Source organism: Galleria mellonella, unplaced genomic scaffold, assembly GCF_026898425.1.
Source record: "Galleria mellonella isolate WM207_F2 unplaced genomic scaffold, CSIRO_AGI_GalMel_v1 utg65, whole genome shotgun sequence".
NCBI classification, from domain to species: domain Eukaryota; kingdom Metazoa; phylum Arthropoda; class Insecta; order Lepidoptera; family Pyralidae; genus Galleria; species Galleria mellonella.
In genome coordinates, this window is record NW_026442138.1 from 9909623 (window position 1) to 9933595 (window position 23973).

The following is a 23973-nucleotide window of genomic DNA, read 5'->3' on the forward strand; positions in this document are numbered from 1 at the left end:
TGCAAATTGCAGCCTAGCTATCAAGTCTATAGACTTAAATTACTAGGTTGGTAACATTAAATGCATTTATAAAAGATCGGCCACATCCCTACACTTGTGAACGTATAATTAATTTGCGTAAGCGCAGAGAATCACAATAAGAATTATGACCAGTTGTTCGCCATATTGAGTTTAATGCGTGACGTCATGACGCATTTATAGAAAGTACCTATTGCACTAACATTAATGACATTAACAAGCCATATGGTGAAATGTCATGAATGATTAATGTTCTACAATTAACGAATGTCACAAGATTGATGAGGTTTGCTGAAGAATTACGGATTTTGATATTATTTTTCTTAATAAAATTTGAAATGCCTTTGAACACATTTTAGAGTAAGTGTTCAGTCAAAGGTTAACAACTTGATTGGTTAAGATGGCGATTTGCCGACGTGCTAAGTGGATGATGACGGCTGCAAAGCCCCGTCCGTACGTAATTTAAGAAACTACACTGAAATAAAATATAGCATCCTTGAATATTTCCACCAATTAAAGATTCTTCACAAGTATCATCGTGAGAACGCACCGTACAAGATAAGATACGATTTATTGGCAATAGGAAGATACTTGGTGTACTACTTTCTACATACACCGTTCTAAGCGTTTTATCGCCTGTCAAACATTTACCTAACCGAGATTTCTCGTTACATTGCATCTACTCTATAATGAACAAACACATGCTCTTGTTCAAATCTAAGAGTTCGTTGGCCCATCGTACCTTGCCGATATGAACACAAATTTGCCGAATGCTTTTGATATAACGCGATGCTGGATTGCTCTGATTATTTAGCCAGACTCTGCTAATGATGTGAGTAGCAAGCCGTGCCATAATTGCTTCAGTGCTGTTAATTTGTAGTTCTATAGAATGTAATTCATGCCGCAGTCTAGTCGATGTGTAGTGTGACCCGCCTAGTAACGTCAGTTGCGAAATTTATTGCTCAGGACCTAGCTCCCTCTTAACTGTAGTTGTTACTGGCGATCTGTTTAATTTATTATAGGATTTTTATGCATTATGTTAACAATGATTTTATTTATCTATATAAAATAATATTGAAAAATTATTAAAGGTTTGATGATAAATAATTGTTTTAGTGTCAAGCTCTCTTGTAAATTTTGAAATTTTTTTTTCTGATAAACGATGGATATTAAAAAAAAAATTTTATTAGAGAAATAATACGTTGAAAATATAATTTCATTTATGTAAAACCAGACTTATATTTGAACCATTACAGTTTTTAGTTTATTTACTTTTTCCATTATAATTTCACGGTACATTATGTAGCCTACGTCTCTTAATCGTTAACTTACGAAATATCATTAGAAGTAATCGCTGTAACTTAACAACTGTACAGTGCTGTTTCACAAGTGATATGCAATGCTCCATCTCCATCTATTGGAATACCACTTTCACTCTTCGCCCACAATTCGGGAGTGGGCGACAGGGAAAGCGATATGTTAATCCAGTTAGATGTGGAAATCGATCTCCTAAATGTTATCGTTATGGTTGTTACAATGTCTCAGCTTCTGATTATTGAAGATTAATTTAAATAGCATAAGGATCAGAATTGTAAAATGTACCAATCGTACTATGTTAATAATATAGAATTTATTATATGTAAATAATTTAAAAAAATTATAATAGTTGTGACTTTAATCAAGGCTGCTCAATTAAAACTCTATTATTATATTATTCTTCGAGATATGTTTTTGCACTGCTTTGAATTAGACATGTAACGACAAACTCGAAATTGACAAATACATAATCAATTTTACGCCAAATACCATTCCATATAATGCCAGATCAAAATACCATTTCATATAATGTCTAATCAAAATACCATTTCACGTTAAATTTCCGTTTTATTTTTCCATGTAATGACTAAATAGTAATAGTATATTGTATTTCTGATAAACCTTGATTATTGATGATAGTACCTAAATTTAGTGTAAATTTATAGTATTTTATAAGGTTACTACTAAAATATCATTCATCAATGAATTACACTCAGTTTGTTATCTTATCATACCACAAATATACATTATTATCAATTGTAATCTCAATTCTGTGTAAATTAATATTTTTTTATTATTTTTCAGGTAAAGGTGAGAATTTTGAAAGCCAGAGTTAATTTCTGGTAAGTTTTAGTTTAATTCATACACACATTCGTAAATGAAAAAGAATCTAAGAAAAAGCAAAAATGGAGTCAGTGTATTATTATTTTCATATAATAAATAAACAGATGACTAAACTAATGGATCGATTTGAAGAAGAATTGTACGAGATTCAACCTAAAAAGCCAAATTAGGATATATACAAACTCAGTGTTGTAACATCGTCAAAAATCTTGAATAAGTAGATATAAAATGTTATAAATATGAAATGATGAAATTCGCGTGTATCATCTATCTATAGTTTTATACAAGGCTTTTACGTCAACTGTAATTTAGATAAGGCAAACCATATTATGATTTTGAATGTGGCAATTATATAGTTCATTAATTCAATTCTGTTGTAATCCTAACACATTTAGAAGAACAGATTATAATGCCGAATATCTTGACGCTATATTAACTATATAGCTATATTAACGCAACCCAATTTAATAACTGTATTGCAGCCTCCGACTGTGCCCACGACTTAATTTCACATTCCATTTAATACAAGATCAAGGTATCTGATAAATATCCATTAATTTGGACGCTGAGTTGTCTTAACAACCTAATGATAACACCTTCGTAAATGATTAGGTGTAGTTGATTGATTCTCAAGAAGTAAAGCTTGAATTCCATTGCCCATTGTGAGATATAAATAGTAATGAGTGTCGTTAAGGTTTTAGTTTAATGGGAAGAATTAATCAAGTCATTCTAAATGGTCGTTTTAGGAAGGGTTTTTGAACAGATGTTCTGTCTGATCTGTCGGTTATCAATGAACGTTCTGTTAATATATGTATATTCATTGATCAAGGCAACTCTTTGTCTTTTGTTTAGAAAATTAATATTTTATATATATTTACTTTTAGTTGTTGTTATTGTATACAGTCTTTATCATCAAGATAGTAGCTTTTAGTTATACTCGTACTATGAATGCACCTTACCTGTCTTAAATCTTTGACCGCTTTTGATTCTAATATTACGTTTAATATCTAATTGTTATGATGATAAATGATGTAATAATAATTATACTGATTACATTTTACATGGAATCTTGTCATTAGATACGTATAAAATTCAAGGGTCACCCTCTTTTGTCTCACCTACCCAATGTAACGCCAACACGCAAAGCTTTCGTAATGACACTCATCCTGTTATTTCAGACGAGTTTCCTGCTATTAGTGACGAACTGAAATAATTTGTACAGTCGTTACGAAACCCATCCACGTGTGACTTCTGTTGCTATCTCTTTTCTCATAAATAAAATTACACAATTTTGAAATAAGATTGTTTTCTTATCCGCCATTTCTATTTGTAATTATTTATAATCATCGCCATTGTCATTCCTATTTGTTCCTGCATTGATTTAGTTTCCTTATTGTAGTGAATATTGTATGGCATTCAGTGGTTTGTTCATAATAGGTTTGCTCGTGGGCTGAACAGGTTGACGTAAGTTGCCGCAATGTGGGGCATCGGTGTACCTATTAAACGAAGCCAATTCAGATCTCAATGTTTCTGTATAAAGTTGTACCGGCCAAAGCGGACCGGTATCTGTGCCTCCATTGAAAATATAATCGCAGCATTTCGTATTAACTCATACCGCAACAGCAATAAAATCCAATATTTATCAGCGACGTTTCAGATAAGTATTGCGATTTTATCATCGCCGTATATGTTTACAAATATGAATTTACCGTCGCAGAGATAGAATTTCTTCTCACGTGTCCATATTTCTGATACCATTTGTCAGTAACTTGAAAAAGTTTCCAGCGATGGTTGTTTTATTACTGTCAGCTTTCTGCTTGTCGGTTTCTGTAGATGTTCCATATAAATCCACAGATCTTTTTTGATTGATCGTTATAATTTTGTAATATTGTTATCGTATTTATGATTTATGTATTGTGCGTAATAAATATGCTTATGTAATTTGAATATTTGGACGTATAAGTCCAAATATCAGTATGCGATTTGATACACATATAATATTAAAAGATATTAATGCACCCGAAGCGCTCGAATGTGCCCCAGATTCTTTCTTTGATCTCGAATCAGACAGCAATGAGAAAATATTTTTGTGACGGAATTTTAATGGTACCGTTTGATCGGACTGTTAACAGACAGACACATACTATTTATTTATCTTTTTAGGTCCCACAGTCAAATCAAAAATGGTACCCTTCTAATTTCGTCATCTATTTTTTTTTTTTGTTTCTATGTCACAAAGTATCAGAAGATTTGTAGTTTAATATAAAATATGGAAGACAGGTTTTTATAAGAGTTATATAGAATCCAGACCCATAGAGATCCTACAAAACAGTGGAATAAAAGAGGGAAATTACAGGGTGCAAAGGTATAATCCTCAAGGGTCCTCAGGTATGGCAAACATGAAGACTATTATGAAGTCATAATCTATTATGTCTATGGTGCTATTCAACGGTCTATACTATAGGCAAATGTTACTACTTTCCATCTAGTAGGTTATCAGCTTGTTTGCAATTCTTTTTTTAATAAAAAATACTATAGCCTTACTAATGTGTGTTTGACATATTGTTGGTATGTTTTTTTATAACATATATTAAGTACCAGTCATTACATAATAATCATATTTAGTGAACAAGGAAGTTCAACATATAGCTATGAAAAGCTCAAGTTATATAGTACTTACAAGTGATGGTAATATTTAAACTTAGCTGACTAAGGTCTGGATTATCTAAAACAACAATAATGGATCATACAACTCGAATGACGCGGGTTATGATTAACCAGAACAATGATCAAGAGTCAGTTGCTGTGTAATAAGTGCCTACTGTATTTCGTAAAATAATATTGATATTAATTGTACAAACATTATTGTACCGTTAGACGCACTTCATTACTCAATAATTCAATCTAATATACTTTGGAAATAGGATTATTGAGTAATCTTGTAATGGCTAGAGTTGATAACGCCAAGTCAATATCGGTACAGAGCTATAGTAGTTAATATGCTAGTGCATTTTATGCTTCAACAAATAATCATATAAAAAAAATACTCTTTCAAATTAAATGTAATATTTTACTACAAAAAAAAAATTAATTTTTATATTGAATCTGTTTTTTTTTATCTAATTTATTAATCGTTTTTTAATAATCTATTAATTATTTTTAATAATCTATGATAATAAATAATCAATCAACAGAAAAAAAAATGTTATTCTCTAATTTCGATATAAATAAAATACATACTGTGATAGTTTCTCAAAGTTCCAAGTAAGTGAAACCGGGCTATATTCCTGTAATACAAACAACTGATAGGTAATAAATTTAAGCAGAACACTATCATATCGATTTAACATCTTGCTATCTCCCCTATCTAGGGTGTTGTTTGTGCAACCAATATGCGACGCTATTACTCCATGACTATCAACCATCAGGTGGTAGAGGCCGCCTTTACAACGGAAGCGGTGGGCGTCTGTCGGGGCGTGCGCCCACATACTACGATTATGTCACCAATGCCTCCTCAACATATAAGGACAGCTGTGCGGAATCTTACAATAGTAGTACATTGACGATTAGTTTACATTTTGAATAAACAGATTGTTAGTATTTGTCGCGTAACATGTTAATAATAATCTTGATCACAAAATGGTTTTATACACATATGTAGAATAAAGTAAATTTATTGTTCTTTTCGTGCCGTAAAAAATCTTCTAATATTAAAAGTGGGAAAGTTTCTATAGATTGTTGCTCAATCTGACCGAATTTGAATAACATTTAGTTTGTAGATGGAACATGACCTGGATTGACATTTGTCTTAACTCAATAAACCAAAGCTGTGGAATACAGCCAGTGCATAATATATTGCCCACCTCAGCCAGCGAGATCGTTAAAGTTTCGAAGAAATAAAATGTTCTCCAAAAATAATTTTACGATCGCAAGTGATTAAAGCTTTGCCCTCAATAATTTACAACGCAATTATTCCCTGTTGTGGCTTAAAATTATATTACCTGCCGACACAACGCATAAAACACGTGTTTACCGTAGGGACTGCTGTTTATATGCGCTACACAAATGAATATGTGCTTCATCCATTATCCAACAGTAGCGGTTCGTAACGAACAACGGAAGCGACTTTTAGATTTATATAATACCTTGGATACTGCCGATCACGACCGCCGACTGATGCCTATAATATTGTGACTTCCATACAAGGTAAATAATAGATATGCTCGCGAGTTGAATGTCGTTTTCATGGTAATCCGAAAGCGGATCTTTATATGTAGCGCAATCATGTTTCATCATCGGGTGTGTGCCGCAAGGTGCGTCCACATTTTATTATTACTATTTGAAAATATTACTAGTTTCCAAATTTTTTTATACAACTTATAAATGCAAATAAGCTGATGGCCCATCTGATGGAAAATGGTAACTGTCGCCTATAGACATACAAAAGTATACTGTTCGCCCATGATACCGCCCATGCGGTGCCATTTCTGAGGACTAAGCTGTTATGCCTCTGTACCCTGTAAATTTATTTATAATATATTTTCATATCACACCCTTCAAACCGAAACGCTGCCATGTAAACACAACTGCTTTACAGATCAAACACAAACGCGACAGAGGCAGCCAAGCAAACGACTATTGTATAAAGTCTTCCTCTGGTAGCTAAACAAATTTTGTAAATTTCCAAAAATTTCCTTTTCCCAAATAATTACAGTTTAATGAGTTTGTGCCAGACTATAGGGTGTCCGCAAACTAGTTTTTTATTTAAACACAAACCACATCTAGTTTACGTATGCGGACATGTGCTCGATGTTTGCACCCTGTTATTTTACGAGTCATCTTCGGAGATTTATTTACTATCAGCACTACGGGTAACGGTTAGTTTAATTACTTTGGCTGCTCTCTATTTACCATGCGTACTGTTCTGTGCGCGGGCAGCTAGTCGCACTAAACTGAGAACAAACCATCAGCTATCTGTCGTTTATTTTCTAGTTGTGTTTGAACAGCGAAGTGCATTCTGTGTTGTCTGCATTGCTCATTATTGTTGCGCCCTAGTTTCAGTGGCTACACAGTAATGCACACGCTTCCTATTAAGTCAGGTTCGGTTTTCTATTTACAGTCGTTGGTCGCATGTTAGGTCACTATTAAACGACCTCAGCCACTTATCCACTTGACATTGACCATCAATGTTTGTCTGAATGTATTTGCAGTGACGTTTGATTGAAGTATGAGTAGATCTCATTAGTTGGAAAAATAAATTATTTGTTGTTGTTTGCTTTATACTAAGCATGGGTAGTATATATACTGGGTTCCTCTAGATATTGATGGCGAAAAAAGATCATCACTCATTTCGATATCGGCCATCTCTGCTGGATATCTATTTTATGTATAACAATATCTATATATTGTAACTAAAATATATATTGCTATATGTTGCCCACACCTATTTTATGTCGATTTATACCTGGTAGAGTATGCTCACGTATTGGCTCCATATAAATTAAGTTTAAATTATCAATAATTATTTTATTTTGTTGATGACAAAATTAAATTAGAGATATTTCAAATATTGTTTATTTTATTTCAAATTGGTGTTTGAAGGTATAACAAAGAAGAAAGCTATATTCTTATTAAGAAATTATTACTCTGTTGCAAACGTTAGATATTATTATATACTGTTAAAGATACATCGTCTCGACACAAATTTTGCAAGGCAGTCAAGCGGTTCAAGCAGTAAAACCGCCAAGATGGCCTACATTTATAATTTATCATTTAGCAGAAGCGATCGACCGACTCCTGGACCACACAGACATGACAGCGAGTTGTATTTTATGATGACTGCAAAAATATCACCGTTCAAATCTTTAATTCCAGTGTTCACAATTGTGATTAATGAGTCATAACTGATATACTCATATATTAAATTCTGACTGCGGGGTTTGAACTGAGCTCCTATGTTTTGCAAATTGACTTGTATAACTTCTTTTTGTTTGTATGCTTTTTTTGTGTGAAAGTTTGTCTATTCTCTTTAACGTAGGAAACACAACAAATATTACAATTCCTAAAGTTCCAAAAATATAAATATATGAAGTTTGTACATGTGTGTACGTTCAATTGATACACAAATTATTCCCCATAAAAAGTTTATTTATGACCATACGTTTGCCGTTACATTTTTAAAGTATTTATCTAATTTTACAAATTGCTACAAGATGTTTTATGGTTTAATAGCTTCCAGATTATAACATGCCTGTTTATAATTACGAGAATATTATGACCAATAAAATAACCTTCTTTATTCCATATTCATGATATCGTATTCCAGTCCGTCTAAATGTTTTACACCTTTAAAAAATACAACACAAATAATACACCAATAAAGTTTGTACAGACTCCAAGTGTTATCTTTGTTATAAAAGTATTATATTTCTAGTGCATAATTCATGTCTTTATTTTTTTTTTAATAATTCAATGCCACTTACAGCATCCACTCGACTATAACATCGTGTCAACACATTAGTTTGCGTTGCCGTAACTGACACCATCGTTATCAGAAATAACACACTTCTATATGGCCATCGTAGACATACAACACCTGTCCAAGTATCCAATTAGCAGAGGAATATTTGTGCAACAATGCCGTCGTAAATATTATGGAAATATGGATTCATAAATATTACAACACACTTTGCACAGTTGTTTCACCAAGTTGAATTCAAGTTCTCTTTATTTATTGAAACTTGAATATCACTTATTAACGTTCCGTATAAGAAAAACTGTTGAACATGTCCTTCATGTTTAGTTTCTGTTTATCAACATATCTTCCCAGAAAGCATTTTCTTATCACAAACCACCAAGGTAGTGAACGAGTATGGTGCTATACTATAAAAGTGTCGTATTGACGGTGTATCAACGCTCCGACATTGCACACTTGTGCCTATAAATGGCGATCCTCAAGCTACAACTGGAATAACTAATTAAGTTTTAAATATACAGAAGGACGATTAAATAAGACCTCATTAAAATGTTTTGTTATAATAATGAATTTGTTATTACACGCGTAATTTATCTTTGGATATATGCGTTTTGAATTTTATTCCATGTTTTTTATATTATACAACGACATACCTAGAAGGTTTGTTATTGACGTTGTAGTAATAATCTTTACCTACTTATCATACTTCTGCAACAGTATATTATTGTTATTTAACTATGTAATTATTATCATGGTCATATAATTTTTTTTTTAATTGTAGGTATGTTAATAAAAAAATGTTGTATTGATTTTCCTTGTATGTCAATACTATTTACATTATGAGTCTTGCTTCCAACAAAGGTATTTCCAATCCGAATGTATTTCTGCAAGAAATCTCTAATACGTGATCGGTGTGGAAAATCATAAGATCCGTGAATGCCTCGCGCACATCTATGCGCACCACCAATATGGTCATACCAGCGGGAGCCGACGCAGTCGTCTAGTTATTGTTGGTGCTTTAAACTATAATGGCAAACCTTCAATTTGTTTTTATATAATCAGTGTGGTAATGTTTTGCTTTAGTACGATAGATAGAATCGATATCTACATCGCAACGTAATCTTAAATAATAATTTTCAAGTATCTAGTAGCTGATATATTCAGATTATTTCGTTTCATTCAATGGAAAATTGTGATCTTGTACAACCTTCACCTAGATCTACGAGTGAGCAGAATAATTTAAAACCAGATAGAGTTCTGTAATATTTCCAGGGACTATATATATTTTGTTTGACGTCAAAGATATAATAAGGAATCTGTTCGTTACTCGACCCAATAACCTTATTAATATGTATTATATTTGAATTTAGCCGCATGATCCCGGCATAGTATAGGCCACCCCTTTCTTTTTCCGTGGGTGTCGTAAGAGGTGACTAAGGAAACTTAATGGTCAAGGGATATGCTCTCTTTTAAAACGTTACTACACTAATTGCGGTTGCCAACCCTCCTGCCAAGCGTGACAACCACAGGCACAATGTCCTTTTTGAAAGAGATCTATATTCAGCAATGGACAGTAGACAGCTGGTATGATAATATTTTAATTAGAAAGTATGTTTGAGGAGTTTGCTGAAGCTTGTCACACATATATAAAACCTGAACTGATAACGGATGCGTAAGATGGTCGCAGGATTTCCGCTTTGGTAACGTTAACAGTAAGAGTTGCATCGAGTTTAGATTTATCTTGATGAATAACAACTAGTGTGACCAATCTAACTGCTTGATTACTTTCTATCACCTCATAAAACAGTCTGACAAACAGTGTTCAGAGTATGGTAACGTATTGTGAATAAATCACAAGCTCTATACAGAAACTTAATTTCTGAGTAGTCGAAATTACTTAATTCGTGTTATGTAAGATTTTCAATATTAAAATCATATAAGGATTTTTTTTTTCTAATACATCAACAAATACGAAACTTCATACAACATGCTGGTTCCAAATATTTGATAGTGTTTAATGATTTTCTCGACCGGTTCTAATAAAACACATACCACATTTAATACTTACTCTATTATAAAACTCCATAATAATCCATTCAAATATTTTCTCATGATGACATAACAAGTCGTAGACAGACAAACATCAATTCTAAAAATAGCTGATTAGGTTCTATTGCTTATTACTAGCTTTGCTAATTTTCGAGCAAATAACTTATTATACAGACAGTTACTTGTTTATTATTTGTACCTATGGCTAAATCACTCTACTGCACATTACTACACATAGCTCTCCATAGGTAAGGCCTTTTCAGTAGAGGACTGCCTCTGTCATTGAGGAAGTTTGCTAGAGTTGCCACGCTTGGCGGCTTATAAAGATAAACATATTCATTATAGTTAGCAAGATTGGTGACAATATATGAATAAACCTTACAGACGAAAATGTGAATGTAATATGCTTTAGAAAAGTAGTTTTTATTGTATAAATTCCTCTTGTATAAATAAATATCGTGATCAAATATTTGATCATTGCAATTCGCAGCCTCGAAATTAATTTCTTATTATTTCCAGTATTTTCCCGTATACTTAAAATATATGAAAGTTTACAGTAGATGCGTTCAGTTTATGGTGACTCATGTGTCGGGTCATGCGCGAGGTCGAGACATGACGTCAGCGTATGAATTTATAAGAGCATTGTTTAAGTACCTATATTAATTTTATTTTATACCGTTTTGAACTTTGCACCGCCCGTTAATAAATTAAAAAAAAAAATAAACGGTGGTGATCTGTTATTACAGATCTTGGTCACTGTTAACAATTGTTGCCGAGTTTGCACCATTTTAAACTTCTTCAACAAGAAATATTGTTGTATGTTATGCGACAACAGATTGTCTCTCATTATCTCTCTTATCCCGTGATTTCATTTATGGTCGACGTAATATGTTTTTCTTTTCCATTCATTTCTATTTGCAGTAATTTTAGTATTCGCATCCATTCCAGCCATATATCACACAGTCAATTCATCTCTTTGTAGGTCTTTGTTTGCACTTATAATCATCTACATATATACTATTAAATAGTAGCGAATGTAATGAACACAAACAATGTACTTTATTCATATTTATTTCATTGTTTTATTAAGGAATTTCGCGACTAACGCTTGGCCGCAACAAAATATCAGTGTTTTGCTCTTTTGAGGGCAAAAAAATAAACTGTTACTTTTTTTATATATTTTGCTTTTTTATATTAATTCTTTTACCTGTTTTTACTGTGTATGCCTGTTGTTATTTATGTGCTGTAACTAATGCAAATTAATTATATATCTACATTCATACTTAATACTCTTTTTAAAACATTATCTTCATCTTTCCGTATCTCATGTCCATACCAAGACAAACGATTAGGTACTTAATTTCTCTGTCACTGGCGCTACTTTAGAATCTATATAATAATATTAATTCTCTTTGCAATTAATAGGATTTGCTTCCTAGTTTGGTTCTGTATTGTGTTTAACATGAATGAAGTAGCTATTTTTCTGCGGAGTAGTCTTAACTTATACATAGATATATATATATATATATATATATATATATAGTTTAATCATATTATCACATGGAAATCTGATTCACATTTGACATGTTTCTCTTTGTTTTAGAATGACAACTGGCATGGTGTACATGATTACGTGTTGACTATATTAAAAGATATATAATTATCTATAGAGATTATGTATTAATATTAATGCAATTCGATTGATATTCAAGTCGATAGATTGATTATTAAAAGAGGATGTTTTCAGTCAGTCGGTGTACGTATTTCGTCACGTACGTGAATAGCACACTAAGAGAACTCCACGCATCACAAACTATTTCATTCAACACTTCTCCTACGCGAGTTGCATGGATTGGAGAGCTTGCGTAAGGGACCCCCGAAGTTTTATGCTTGCGAAGTAATCCCACATCTTGAGAAAAACATGCACGACTCTAAACAAACAAAACACCAAAGAAAGAATTGTCAAACTTTTGACATGTGAACGTGATATCTGCTTGTATTAAAACGGTCTACTGAGATAGGGATTTTAAAAGACGAAAAAAAAAAACCATTTATTTTACTCGTAAGTGACGCCACACGTATTACATACGAGTATTAGCTTATTATTTCTTATCATTATTATCGAAAGACGGGCTTTTTCCAGCCAGAAAAACCTGTGATTGCGACCTTTCCATGTTCTTTTGTACTCGCCTTTTTTTAAAGTTCGCTGCTAATTCCTATCAATGATATAAATTGTAAAATGCTTTTTTGTAGCGATGTTTTTTATCTCCTCAGGATATAAAGTGTATTTTCCAAAGAAGATTAAGTGCTGCGGCCACAAATTAAGTGCTGCGGCGTTTCTTCCTTAATGTGACAAAATCTGCAATCTGGGCATAAGCCTAGTTGATTCATGTGCTTGTTTAGTTTACAGTGTCCAGTGAGAGCCCTTGTTAATACACACATTATTTTTACTCAAAAGAATAAATTTTTGGAGTAATTTTCTGAAAACCCCTTAATCAGGGCTTTTGAAATATTTTATCCTGGCAACAATAGCTAGCTATTAATATTGTCTAACAACTAGTTCGATATTTAGCTTATTCATTATGTAATGACTCTCACTAGTTTTCTGTCTATACATTAAGTAATGTTTAATCAATAAGTTAATGTTTGTTGTCCCAAATGCTTCCGTCACTACCAATAGAACCCCCGCTCCCGCTATTGCTAGTTCATCGCGTATTTCACTCTGTTCCATTATAATTCTAAACTCTGTATATAGTTTAAAGTTTTTAAAATCTCATTTTGCTATTACCACGTAACACACAGGGTCAAACGAAACATTCTAAAACGATTTATTTAATTTTAATGGGCGAACTGACGAATTTTTTTCAATTTTATGAATACTATCACTGACTTTATTTATTTGGCATAAAAATAAAGTTAAAAGTGGGCAAGTGGCGCAAGGAATACCTTGTTAACAAATAACAACAACAAATACAGGCAATTATGTAACGTAATACGAAATTATCAAAAGTTTCACGTGAACGAAATCTCAAGTGGATAGGTATATTCATAAGTGATAATTTGATCTTGATTGTAGGAGATGGAATTATCTGTAAGTGTGATTATGGTTGTTTGAATAAAACAGTAGATGAATGAGAACATAATTGTAAATATAAGACAACGGAACACCACTACAGAGAACATAACATAGGAAAAACAGTCTAAATGTGAAATAATTAAGATCGAGTTTTTATCAATTGTGGCAAGGCCAGTTATTTTGATTTAAAAAATAAACTACTCAATCGATTTGTATAATTTTTTTATTGGTCGAAACTGTAAGTATACAGTTTCGACCTTTCAGATAAAAAAATAATTTTCCAAATCCGTTTATAACTGACGAAGTACTAACAACCGAATTGAAAAATGCCTTCTTTTTGAATCCGCTTGAAAATTGAAAACAAGTCTTACAAAATTTAATATTTTCTTAAACTATGGGAAAACAAATAGTTTATGCAACGCGAAAGCATTACAGCTAATCGTGTACCTAGTATCTCTCATAAACTAGACAATTGTCAATCAGATTGCCTCTACATTTTACGATTGGCAGTAAAACAGCAATGAAGCAGTTTCAAACGGTGTCCATTAAACATTTCCGATGTTGGTGGTCGTGATAATGTTTTGTTGTGAAAGTTTTTTATCGCTCGTTTTTTTCTTAGAATTCATACGTTCGTTCTATTTGGTTCGGACCGTGTTTGACAATGACAGTTTTATTAATGGCTCTCCGTTATAATATCTATTCTATGATAATACAAAAAGGAAAGTTTATTCGTACATTACACCGGTAGTTGACAAACTTTCACCGATATCGTATTATCGAACTGTTTAATTCATACCCGTAATTCGTTACCTTTATCGTGTAATAAAGAAAGTGATATGAGTAATAGCAACTTCCTCTAGTTAAATTTCGCAGCTATAAATATAGAGATTGGTGGCATTATTAATAAAATAAAATAAAAAAAAATATGGAGACAAATTGATTGCGTGAGATTCTTTAATTGAACCTCTTTTTATTCTTGATGAGAGGAGACTTTATATTTTAATGTTTAATAATTGATAAAGAAAACTTTATTCAGATAACTAACACCGATGTCTTCTATTAGCTATATTTTTTTTTCTCTAAAAAATAAGACTTGTTTAATATTGAAAAGAAGAAGATTTTGATTTCTGCAATTTAAGCGTATTTAAATGACAAATATCTATGTAAATACATACTCAAATTATAATAATATTTATTTTAAATAAATACGATAAACCACTCGTTTCAATTAGTCATTCTGAGTCAGAGAAACAAAATACGTCCCTGCAATATCAAAGTATATTTAATGTAGCAGATTTTTCTAACACCATTGTGACTCACGCTTTGTAATTAGATGTTACAGTCTCTCCAATAATTTCCCCCCAACCAGATGTGACTCATAGCGGATACTCAGTAGCGAAGACAACCATCGTATTTTGAACTACGCTATCGCTGTCTGCAGACCAGACGTCATAAACGAGTAAAAATTATTTGAACCGAAGTCTGGCAACGTTTGAAACATCACCCCATTTTAAATAACAAACAGTATTCAATATTTATACTATGTTATAAGATTTTTATGCAGCTCACTGAAATTTTGGAGTTTGATGATAACAACATATTTGGAAATAAAAAAAAAAAAATCTTGGGAGATTTATATGCAAATAGCACATAAATGATTCTGTATAACTGGATATCTCTATGATTGATGCTTTAAGTTCGCTATTTAAAATGTATTTAAGTGATTAAATTGATCGTATGTTTAAATTGACAGAAAAGTCATACGTTCCCAGATGTCGGTATGAACCATCTCAGAGATCATGCCAAGTTAGTCGACCGTCGTGACGTCAGCAGAGTTATCTCCGCGCTCTTTTTATTAACTTTTTTCAAGAGCAACCGGATGATAAGATTTTTATTTGTAGTTAATGACAATCACGTGACCATGGGTTTTTATAATTTAGTTGTAGCTTTTTTTCTTTTATTTTAATACGATAATCTTCCATCTTTGTTAAAAAAAAACCTTAGTGAATAAGCAATTATCACAAAAAAAAACCATTTTTTTAATCTTCTGTCTTGGAAAAATTATAACAACCTTGTTCTTTAAGAAGCACCTATCATAATTTAAATTTATATCTACTGTTGTACTTCTAATTATAAATGAATTTTATGTTTATCATACCAATTGTTTCAATGTCTACAGACATTTTTTTTATTTTAAAACCTCGTCTACATATCTCGACTATATGCGAACATCTTTCGTTTGTCATCTTTTCTGGCCAACACTTCAATCCATACAAAATAACATCATCCGTTATTACTTATTCTTGTCCATTAATAATATTATATTTATTTCTAAAATGATTACTACATATTAATTTATTTATTTTCCTAGATTTCAAGAAAGACTGGTCAGATCACGCGCTCTGGTGGCCTACGCGCAACAAATGGCTATCAAGACCGAAGCACACCCTCGACCAGTACTCGGTACACGCCGATGCCGCTCTCCACTTCACGCCCATGCACAAGCCCATCAGGATTCAGCTGCCAGACCTAAGATACATCGATTGCAAGATAGACTTCTCCATAGACACGTTCAGTGCCGTCGTACAACTTTGCAAAAGTCTCGGTGAGTGACCTTTACTTGTGTTTACTACCCTAATAGTAATTTGCATCTGTCTACCCCATCTGGATCCTATCTGGTACCCAACATTGGTTTTACGTAATAAACTTCGGAAATGCCCAACTAGTTTCGGATTTACATGTAACCGAAATTAATGTAAAAATATGCATATTGACTCTGTGTCTTTTTAATCATGAGCAATGCACATGAATCTTGCACAGGAACCCTTCCTGTCGAGTCCTAAAGTAATCCGACAACTTTGAATTTAAATACGTCAATACAACCTTTAAATTATGCACATTTATTTGTTTCGCTGTAGTTTAATAATTAGATTTGCAATCGAAAAAAATATCGCGTAATTTATGTTTGAGAAAAATGCCCTCAAATGCAGAAAATTATCTTTTTAGATTTATTTAAAATTGTTATCTAATCTATAAATGCTTCAAAATTCTATGAACTTAAAAGACGATCTTCTCTTCTAGGTATAAGACATCCAGAAGAATTGTCACTGTGCTATCCATTAGAGCCGTCGCATCTAAAACAAAACTACCAAAACTTAAAAGAAGCGAAGCGGATAAAGTCAAGTCAACCTGACACGAACACGTTCATAGCAGCCACGAGGGGCTCCTCCAATAGCCTGGACAGATCCAACGGGCCGTGTCCTGCGACGCCGCCCCCGCCTCGTTCGTTATCCGCTACTCCTGTGGCTTCACAACAAGTAAGTCACTTCTCAGCTTAAAACCTTTTTGGGAATTATCATAGGGGACGTTCATGTTGCCACCTCCCTTGCAACCTTCCTTGGCTTTAGGCGAGATTTGGTAAGGAAAGTTCCCTTCTCTTGCATGAGATTTTAAATAAAGAATGTCCATTCTTGTATGAATATTGGTTCCTCAATTTTGTTTTCTTTATCCTCTGCTCTGGTGCTCAGCCAGTGTAAACAAATAGCGTAATATACTAACCCATATTTACCCATTAAAATATTATATATTGTTTGACCTCTTGGCTACAATATGTTTCGATACTAGTTGTAACTCGCACCTTTGCGTGAGTTAAATTGTACACTTTAATTACTAGGACATAGTCCGTCCATATACCAAATTTCAGAACCATTCAACTATGCAGCTGTAATTAACAAAGATCTTTACGAAGTTTCACATTTGTAAGATTATTAGTTTATATACATTTATATTATCATTGAACATCGAATTTATATACCTTTTCAGACTTAGTCTATATTTCGTCTTTTACTTTCACAGAACGGCACACTCCGTCGGTATGGCGGCCACATATACAGCACGCAAAGCGACGGTTCCAGCGACGGTGGCTACTGCGGTACTCCACCACGAGCGTCCTCCCTCGACGCGCTCGACTCTTTGGCAGACTCCCCTCTAGAGCCCGCCAGCCAGTCACGTGATTCCCTGCTAACTCCTAAGTCGCTCGTGGAACGGGCAAGGATGAATGTTGGGTAAGTGGTTTTCGAATGATTTATAACATTCGTAGGGAATAGTGAGATTTATTGTTCTTCTTCTTGTGATAATATTACTTAATCTCATGTTACCATTCTAAAACACTTCCCCATAAAATTGGTATCACACACATAAGTATGTTTATCTTTTCTTACTTACTCAGCCTGCATACTGTGTTCCAGTTGTATTATGAGATAAGACAGTGAAAGTACTAGCTACTGTCACTGGAGATCTTCATATCACAAAGATTGAAGAAAGACAAGTGATACTTCTAGCATATAGACGTGAACATTCTATCTAACGGTCCCTTGTTTTTTTTTTTTTTTATCAGCCGTAGTAAAATATAACCGTTCTGATTTGTGTGTATAATGAACAGCCAGTGTTCACAATTTTTTATTTTTTTTAAAGGTGGTTGGACTCATCACTCTCAATCATGGAGCAATATGTCCGTGAATGGGACGTACTCCAGCTGAGATTCAAGTTCTATTCGTTCTACGATTTAACTGCGCGCCAGCAGGACGCATCCAGACTGAACCAACTGTACCAACAGGCGCGTTGGCAAATTCTTAACCAGGAGGTCCACTGTACCGAGGAGGAGATGCTTCTGTTTGCAGCGTTACAGGTTTGTAAAGCTTAGAAGTTTGGACAGACGAGGGACGATCTTCGGCCCATTCTATGCTAAGACCATATGGCGATTATCTTATAATTAGAGCTAAACAGTTTGCAAGTTAGCGTCCTTCATTATTTAAAGGAATTTATTGAAATATTTAATATACAACTAGTATTTTAGCAACAGTATTATATGAACATAGAATTACTCTTTATCTCAGTTACACAGACGAAGTCGTGAGTAAAAAATAATAATATATAAATAAAATATATTTAATATATAAAATATTTATTATAGTTGCAAATCGAGCTACAAACCCTGGCCGGTGGGGGCATAGACGCCGCCGACGGGTCCCAGCCGACGCCGGGGGCGGCGCCCGAGGACGAGATCGATGCGGCCCTGAGCGAACTGCAGGCGCACCTGGAGGGCGGCCCCCCGGCCCGCCCGGACATCACTCACGTACCGGAGCTCGCCGGATACTTGAAATATCTTAGGTATGTTGAGATGTCTATGAAATTTTTATTAATGAAATTGCTACTTACAATAATTGGTTGTTAAAATTAGTTATTTTTTTTAGGTATTACACTATATATTTGCGAATTGTGTGTCGATTTTAATGATAATGTTTGCAATTGATGGGATTACGTTGTTTTATCTCGATGTGCAAATACCTTTTTTGTGTATAGCAAAATCTTGCTTGTTAATTTTTTGTTACCCAAAAAACCTATTGAAATCTTGTCAAAATTGGTATGGTACTAAACGCGGGATAACCCTTTCAATTAAAAATATAATCGTCAAAATCATTATGATTGTTCAAAATTTGGTCATCACTCCCATTTCAATAACGCAAACTCAAGTTTAAATGAATACACATAATGTTAACAGATATTTAAAAGAGTAACTGTTGAGTTTCTTGCGGACTTTGCAACAGGTATTGCATGCATATATGCGAACCCTGCATTTATAAAAAGGACGATTAAAAAATGCTTGTAAATAAGTCTATTTGAATAAAGATGATTTTAATTTGAATAAAATACTAGACTTTTTTAAAGCTTTTATTATCACTGGAAATTGGAAAGGAATAGACACTACTAACCAACCAGTACAACCGTCGCATATATCTAAATTCTAAAGGCAAGCGTTGACACTTCCGACAATCAAATTAAGAAGAGCGTTTCATAACATTTACTCACCGTAGGGTGGCAATATCGCAATTATCTGTCAATTACCAAAAACAACTTTATATATATATATATATATATATATATATATATATATAAAAGAGGAGAGAGAGATGATGGTGATGATGATGATGATGAATACTGCTAATATTTTTTTATTACTAAAAACGAATTATACTGAATCGAATTGCCACCCAGTGTTTGTGTTGCGCTATCTATGTCCAACTTATCTCGAGTATCTACTATCTAATCACAAATATGAAAGGATATCAACAATATTATAAATGTGAACGTTTATAAATATATTTGGTTGTTTTGATTTAAACAAAATATAAAATTTTACACACAGGTAGGTCATATATCCTAATTTAACATATGTGATACTTTATTCACGTATGTATACTGATTCGTACAAAAAACGCAGGGAACAGCTAGTAAATAAATAAATCAATCCTGTCTGGCTATTCTATGTGCCAAGGAGGGTTGACGTCAGGCAGGTGGCTAGTCGTGTAAACAAAAGCCAAAACCTTGAATCATATGCATAAAAACATATTATGATGACCCCAAAATTTATGTTATTTGGATAAGGGTAGGGAGGTCTTAATATCTGAAAGAATGTACTCTCAGATTGGTCCTATAAAATTTTTATTAAAATCGGCTCATTAGTGAAATCAAAATAACAGATTTTCTCACAATTAAGTTGTTTTTTTTTTTTTTGTGAAACATGATCTACTTGTAGCATAATAAGAAAAATACCAGGCACCATTAATCATTTTTATATTTATTCTAATATTCATTTATCGACTAATAATGACAGTATGATAAGTCTACATTCTTCTATCCTATATATAGTATTATATACCAATTAGGTATTGGTATTTTTCAGCAAGTACCTATACAACAAGAACAGGAAACTTAATATTTAATGTATTAACAATATACCGCACTTATATCGTTTTCTAATTAAATTGTGGTCATTTTAGGATAAATCAAATTTTCCATTATTTATGGGTACCCAATTATTTACTTAATATTCCTATTTTTCCCCCTGTTATTTATTTATTTTACACTTTATTGCATCAAATCAAAAAATAATACAGTAAATATTAATGAGAAGTGATACAAAAGGTGGCCTTAACGATAAGCAATCTCTTCCAGACAACCTTTAGGTAGAGAACATTGAGAAAAAGACAAAGGGTAGGTGGCGCACTATTATACTATACTGTTAGTATTTTATTTCATTATGTTTCCTATTTTTAGTATATAAATATTATATAAAAATAATTAATTAGGACCACATAGAGATATATTCAAATACTTTGTCTACATAAAACTGTACACTTGACAAGCAATAATGATAATAACTTTAAATAAATATGACTGATCTGGTTAGATCCTGAGGAATAGCCATGAGCGTGCCTTTTTTTTATTGTAGTAACTTTTTTATTTCCTTAATTTAATTTTATCCTTTCACTTTTGATATACAGCTTAAAAGCGACTCTGTCACTCACAAATTACTCTGTCTATTCCTTAAAGTATCAATATACTATAGATTGAAGTATTTGTACACTCTATGTTATAAATTAAAAACAACTAACACTTATTTATATTCATTCATATCAGCCGTTAACTGTCCACTGCTGAACATAGGCCATCCCCATAATGGGGATTTTGCCAATAGTTGCCACACTTTGTAAGTTGGCAACAGCAATTAAGTTTTGGTAATGTTTTAAAAGGGACGCTGTAGCCCATACTTCGTTCTCTAAGTTAACTTACATATATTAGAATAAGACAGAATTACATCTTGTGCTAGTATATAGATAGTATAGAATTATATCTAGTGCTTAGTGTTAGTAGCTGTAATTAATTTAATTGTAAAACGCCAACATTATTATTACAAAGTATTGTCTTTCTTTCCGTGAATGTACGTGGGGCGCGCCAGCAAGTGTAACAACGATTACTGTACCATCGCGTAAGACTCGTTTTTACAACCCCGACCCTACAATTTAATTAATTTATTAGTTTGCCTACAATGTAGTTTACGACATAACACTGACAGCACGCCATGTACAGTTTCAATGCACTAATTTATTGTATATTACATTAACATTTATATAGTCCGAATTCTAAATCTAGATTATGGTTATTTTATTGATTATTATAAATGATGATTGATTTAGGGAATATCCATTAATTACTTGTGTTTTTTTTTGTAACTTGAATCTCCTCTTTCTCCTTTGGAGCGACACCTACTTCTTATTTGAAATTTAAAATAATTAAATATATTTTGCATATTGATTTTGTTTATTTCAATAAAAAAGAAAAGAATAAAAATTTTATGTGGGTTTGTCATTACCTCGTCATTATAAATAGGAATGGTAAGAATCCTCCCATTTTAAACTCAATTCATAGATATCTCTTCTTCAATATATTTAATATACTGAAGACATAACTACGTACAGCTTTAATGTGATTAAAATTCGGACTATTTATGAAACTACTTAATAATATAAAAGTATTCCCCTAATTTTTTATTCCAATGTATCGTATCTAATAATAAGTTTATTGTTATTTTTATAATATTATCCTATTATATCCTTTTTTTATTAACTAATATTTTAACTGCGAATTTTTTTATCGCTTCACTGAAAGAAGGCTATTGGTAATTTTTTTTTTTATTTTCTTATACTTATAAACGGATTCTGTACCAAAAACAATACTATGTTTTATAATTTACTGAAATTTATTCTATTTTATTAAAACTGGCCACTAATAATCACTATACCAATATGTCTTATAAGGCAGTATGTATATATAACATAAATAATTGTAAATACGTTCGGTTTTATTTATATGTATGTGCACAGTGTAATGAATCATACAATAATTATTTTATAATTTATGTATGATATATGTATATATAAACATCACAATAATGGTATATATACTTTGCCTAGGACAGGCAAACGAGATAACATCTTAAAATAAATAATACATATTTCAATTATATATTATGATATAAATAATATCCATTAACTGATAAACAGTGCATTATTTACATTTGTAATATATTTATTATGTATTAATGATAATTATACTTTCTGCTATATATCACTTTATTATAATAGTAATTATTATTCATAGAATGTAACGGTTCGTAACATTCCAGAACCCAGTAGTAATGAAATTATTTTTATTGTGTTTTTTAAACATTAGCTATTTTGCAAGTCAAAATGTAAAATTAGAAAATTGAATTTTTATTATGAAATTGTAAATGCCTGCGCGATTTGTATGTAAAAATTCAAGTATTATAACTATATTCTTTGAAAAATTTATTTACTTTCATGCATAGTGACTCTAGGTATCGTTAGGTGACTCATTTTTCTAACTTTTCCACAGTGTCTGTTAAAAAAAATTATCAATCACCTACTTCTCATATAACTTTACTAAAGAGGAGTCTTTATGTTTTCCAGGCCCAAACGGTTCACACTGAAAGCATACAAGCGCGGATGGATATCATGTCGCGACGGGATGCTCCGCATTCACTCGTCCCGCGAAGCTGCGGGCAAGGGCGAAGCCCCTTCGTACTCGGTCGAACTGAGGGGTGCTGAGGTATGTACTTATATCATTTCTAAATTAATAGGAAAGATAAAGAGGAAAGATATGATTATTTGTTTGTAAAGGAGAAACTGAATAAAATCTTAACCAATTTTTAAAATTCTTTCACCTATAGAAACGTGAGATGTATTTCATTTAAAAAAGACATAGTGACCTTCTGTCTATTTACCCCTGCGAAGTTGGAGCAAGTTACTAGTGACGTATAAATGACATGCCATTAAAAATAATCCTCTTGGATAGACAGTATTATAAATTTATTACCAGAGGGAGACTTTGTACAAAAATCGATTGCTTGGGTACCTCTGTCCCATTCGTGTTTAAACCGTGAAGCAGTTGTGTTTGCATGGCTGTGTTTCGGTTTGAAAGGTGGGATATGGCGTGAATTTTCTGGGTACAGAGGAATACCACCTGATTCCTCAGGAATGGCAATGGCAAATGGGGGGTATCATGGGCGAAACAGTATACTCTGTTATGTCCATGTACTGCTCATGTCTATAAGCGACAGTTACCACTTTCCATCAGGTGGGCCGTCAGCTTGTTTGCCAATCTAAGTTGTATAAAAAAAAATTCAGACCATAACAGAGTACTGTCTGTAATAGTCTGAATTAATATGGAATAAAATAGCAAAAATAGCAAGAATTAATGTCTTTATAAATTTAAATCCAATTCGTAGATGTTTAGAACTTTATTTGAATTAAATTAGATATTTTTTTATACTAAT

General features: G+C 32.5%; 1 protein-coding gene across 1 annotated transcript in view; it reads left to right on the forward strand.

Annotated features, from left to right (window-relative positions):
- LOC113519816 (unc-112-related protein-like) overlaps window positions 1-23973 on the forward strand; it is a 49038-nt gene that overhangs the window by 21277 nt on the left and 3788 nt on the right. Inside the window, exons 2-7 of the mRNA XM_052900399.1 lie at window positions 16150-16383; window positions 16860-17095; window positions 17634-17842; window positions 18252-18465; window positions 18751-18947; window positions 23108-23246. Coding sequence (XP_052756359.1) covers window positions 16150-16383; window positions 16860-17095; window positions 17634-17842; window positions 18252-18465; window positions 18751-18947; window positions 23108-23246 — 1229 coding nt within the window. The remainder of the gene's footprint in view (window positions 1-16149; window positions 16384-16859; window positions 17096-17633; window positions 17843-18251; window positions 18466-18750; window positions 18948-23107; window positions 23247-23973) is intronic.